The sequence below is a fragment of the Calidris pugnax genome, unplaced genomic scaffold (assembly GCF_001431845.1).
Source record: "Calidris pugnax isolate Ruff unplaced genomic scaffold, ASM143184v1 scaffold1266, whole genome shotgun sequence".
NCBI lineage: Eukaryota > Metazoa > Chordata > Aves > Charadriiformes > Scolopacidae > Calidris > Calidris pugnax.
This window is the reverse complement of record NW_015091830.1, coordinates 1-3,457: the sequence shown is the minus strand read 5'-3', so window position 1 is coordinate 3,457 and position 3,457 is coordinate 1. Positions and strand designations below refer to the sequence as shown.

Below are 3,457 nucleotides of genomic sequence, written 5' to 3'. Positions count from 1 at the left end.
GGTCCGGGTCATGAGTTGCTGCCTCCACAGCTGGATGTCACGGTGACAAGTTCCTTGAATGTGGTACACAAAAGGTTCTAAAGCACTTTCCCTCCAGTGTCACCATCTGAGCAGTGTCAAGCAAAGCTTGCTAAGGAGAAGGCTTCACAACATGTCCTTAGGCCTTTCTGTCCTGCCTGAAATTTTTCAGAGCACCGTGGTGTTCTTCCCTGTTTCTCCACCTGTCTGTGCTGCTCTTGCTCTCAGGGGTTGGGATGGGGAAGTGAGTCAGTTTTTCTTTCTGACACCAACTTGGGGTCCTGCCCCAGAGGTATCTTCATGGAAAATAGGTGTCCAAGCTGCATTTTAAGCTGTGACGATCCATGTCATTCCATTTGTAATAATGTTGAAAGAGCTTACTCCTTCCTCATTCACTTCAAGAAGGGTGTATTATATGAGAAGTAGCATGTTTTTTTCCTCAGAGAATCTCCTCTAAACTGTTGGTCTCTTTTCCTCCTTGGACAGGTCCATATACAGAAGCAGCAAATGTCCAACGGCAGCTCCATCACCCAGTTCCTCCTCCTGGCATTCGCAGACACACGGGAGCTGCAGCTCTTGCACTTCTGGCTCTTCCTGGGCATCTACCTGGCTGCCCTCCTGGGCAACGGCCTCATCATCACTGCCATCGCCTGTGACCACCGCCTCCACACCCCCATGTACTTCTTCCTCCTCAACCTCGCTGTCATTGACCTGGCCTCCATCTCCACCACAGTGCCCAAAGCCATGGCCAACTCCCTCTGGGACACCAGTGCCATCTCCTATGTAGCATGTGCTGCCCAGCTCTTTTTCTTTTCCTTCTTTATGTCAACAGACTATTTTCTTCTCACTGTCATGTCCTATGACCGCTACGTTGCCATCTGCAAACCCCTGCACTACGGGACCCTCCTGGGCAGCAGAGCTTGTGTCCACATGGCAGCAGCTGCCTGGGGCACTGCGTTTCTCACTGCTCTCCTGCACACAGCCAGTACATTTTCACTGCCCCTCTGCCAGGGCAATGTCCTGGACCAGTTCTTCTGTGAAGTCCCCCGGATCCTCAAGCTCTCCTGCTCAGAGTCCTACCTCAGGGAAGATGGGCTTGGCATGTTTAGTGCTTTTGTATTTTGGTTGTGCTTTGTTTTCATTTTGGTGTCCTATGTGCAGATCTTCAGGGCCGTGCTGAGGATCCCCTCTGAGGAGGGACGGCACAAAGCCTTTTCCACGTGCCTCCCTCACCTGGCCGTGGTCTCCCTCTTTATCAGCACTGGCACGTTTTCCCACCTGAAGGCCCCCTTCATCTCCTCCCCATCCTTGGATCTGGTGGTGGCGGTTCTTTACTCAGTTGTGCCTCTAGTATTTAACCCCCTCATCTACAGCATGAGGAACCAGGAGCTCAAGGAGTCCATCAGGAAATTTATTTCTGGGATGGTTCTTAATAGTGGGAAGTTTTCCATCACTCTTTAGAAATGATTCTGATGGTGCCTTGTTGCACTCCTCTCCTTTGTTTGCTATTTTGTCGTTTTTGTTATCATTATCTCTATTCTTATTTCCTACATGAATGTCTGAATCCTTCCTGGTTCTCTGGAGAAATGAACCTGCTCTGCCAAACCTGCATCTCATGTCAAAGTGTATCTTTCAGTGGCACAGAGCTGACCCTCTCATAGGTTTTCTGAAATAAAATGGAATGACCCCAGTGCACTGACTGATGTTTTGGCTCTTCTTCCAAAGCTCCTGTCACGAGTGGTGTGTTCATCTCTGCAGCACTTACCCATGGGCACACCCCCCCACAGTCCCTCCTGTGTGGGTTTCAGTTTTGGGTCTGACCAGGTGTCCTCCCTACTCTCAGAGCTGTTACCCACATTGCAACTTCCCCCTTGGGACTCTCCACATCCTGGTTTCCTCCTCTTCCAGCCAGCCCCACTTGGAGTTGGCCAGCAAAGCATGTAGGTACCTTCACACACATAGAGCCCCATGCTAGTGAGGAACTCCCACAGCAAATCGCCAGGAGCAGAGTTGGATGGGTAGGACACACCATGGGCATGAGGCACAGGTTTTGGACAGAACAGCACTGAGCAGCCCCTGCCAAAGTGCAGCTGGGCCCTTGCATCCCTCTTCTCTCCCCATCCACAGGCTTCTTCATACCAGTCCACCTGGATCCCTCTCTTTCTCTCTCCAGTCCCCTCCCCAATTAACAACTGTCACCAATTACTTTAACCCTAATGATCTCAAGGTTGTTCCATTTGTACCGTCTAATGGAGCCACTGAAAGAAACGGGGTTCTTTTGCCTGAAGAAAGGGAGGATTCAGGGAGACCTTACTCCTCTCTACAACTCTACCTCCTGAAAGGAGCGTGTAGCGAGGCGAGGGTCAGTCTCTTTGCCCAACGAACAAGTGATAGGACAAAAGGAAATGTCCTCAAGTTGCACTAGGGGAGGTTTAGGATGGACATTAGGAAAATTTGCTTCACAGAAAACGTTGTCAAGCATTGGAACAGGCTGCCCAGGTAAAAAGTGAAATCACCATCCTGGGAGGTGTTTAAACCATGTGGAGATGTAGCATTTAGGGACATTGTTTAGTGGTGCCTTTGCCGGTGTTGCGTCAATGGTTGGACTCGATGATCTGAAAGGTCCCTCCTAACTCAGACAACTCTATCGTTCTAGGGTTCTCTCATCTGGTAGTTGGAATATCATTGCCTAGGTCATCTGGGCCTTAAATGGCATCACCGATGGGCTCCCCTGGAATTCATGGCCTTTCAAGTCTTGACTTTCCAGAAGCTCCTCAATGCTCCCCTCCAAGTATTTGTGCAGTTTGGCCTCTTCTCACGTCTCTGTTCTTCAACCACTTGTGGGATCCAGCTGAGACACACGGTTCTGCCTGTAACTCGAGTCCCTTCTTGCCTGGTTCTCTGCCACATCCTGCAGATTCTCATGCCATGTCCCATGGGTTCCCATGGCACATACAGGTGCCTTCACCCCAGGGCAGGGCCTGACCAGGGGCTCAGCCATCTGCCTGCAGACTTCACAGCTGGTACTTTTGTTGATCTTACGATGTCTATCTGCTCCTGGCCAGCCACACAGCTGTAATGAGGTGACCCCTAAGCAACAGCCCACACACTTTGGTTTTACACACCCCTACCCTCCCTGAGCAGTCACCTGTGTGACACTGGGGTTTGTGATATTTTGGTGATGTTACAGTGCTGCAATTCAATCAGGTTGAAAAGAAGTGCCCTCAAAATCTCCCTGCCAGCTACGATGCCTGTCCTGGCATCTCTCTCTTCCTGCAACAGAAATAACCTCCCAGCCAACCCCCCACACACTTCCACTTTGCCAGCCTCCCCTCGCCTCCCCTCCCCCAGCCTCCCCTCCCTCCAACATTTCTGCTGGGCAGGAAGAAACATGCTCACCTAAAGGGACCGGAGTCCTGGTGGGATAGCTGGGGTGACT

General features: G+C 51.0%; 1 protein-coding gene across 1 annotated transcript; it reads left to right on the top strand.

Annotated features, from left to right (window-relative positions):
* Positions 1 to 513: 513 nt before the first annotated feature.
* Positions 514 to 1,479, top strand: LOC106900103 (olfactory receptor 14J1-like). The gene has a single exon (XM_014962091.1). The coding sequence runs from the start codon at positions 526 to 528 to the stop codon at positions 1,477 to 1,479; it is 954 nt and encodes a 317-aa protein (XP_014817577.1). The 5' UTR covers positions 514 to 525.
* The last annotated feature ends 1,978 nt before the right edge of the window (positions 1,480 to 3,457 follow it).

Excerpts from the sequence above, each read along its gene's own strand:
- LOC106900103 (XM_014962091.1), top strand. The coding sequence starts at position 526 with ATGTCCAACGGCAGCTCCATCACCCAGTTCCTCCTCCTGGCATTCGCA.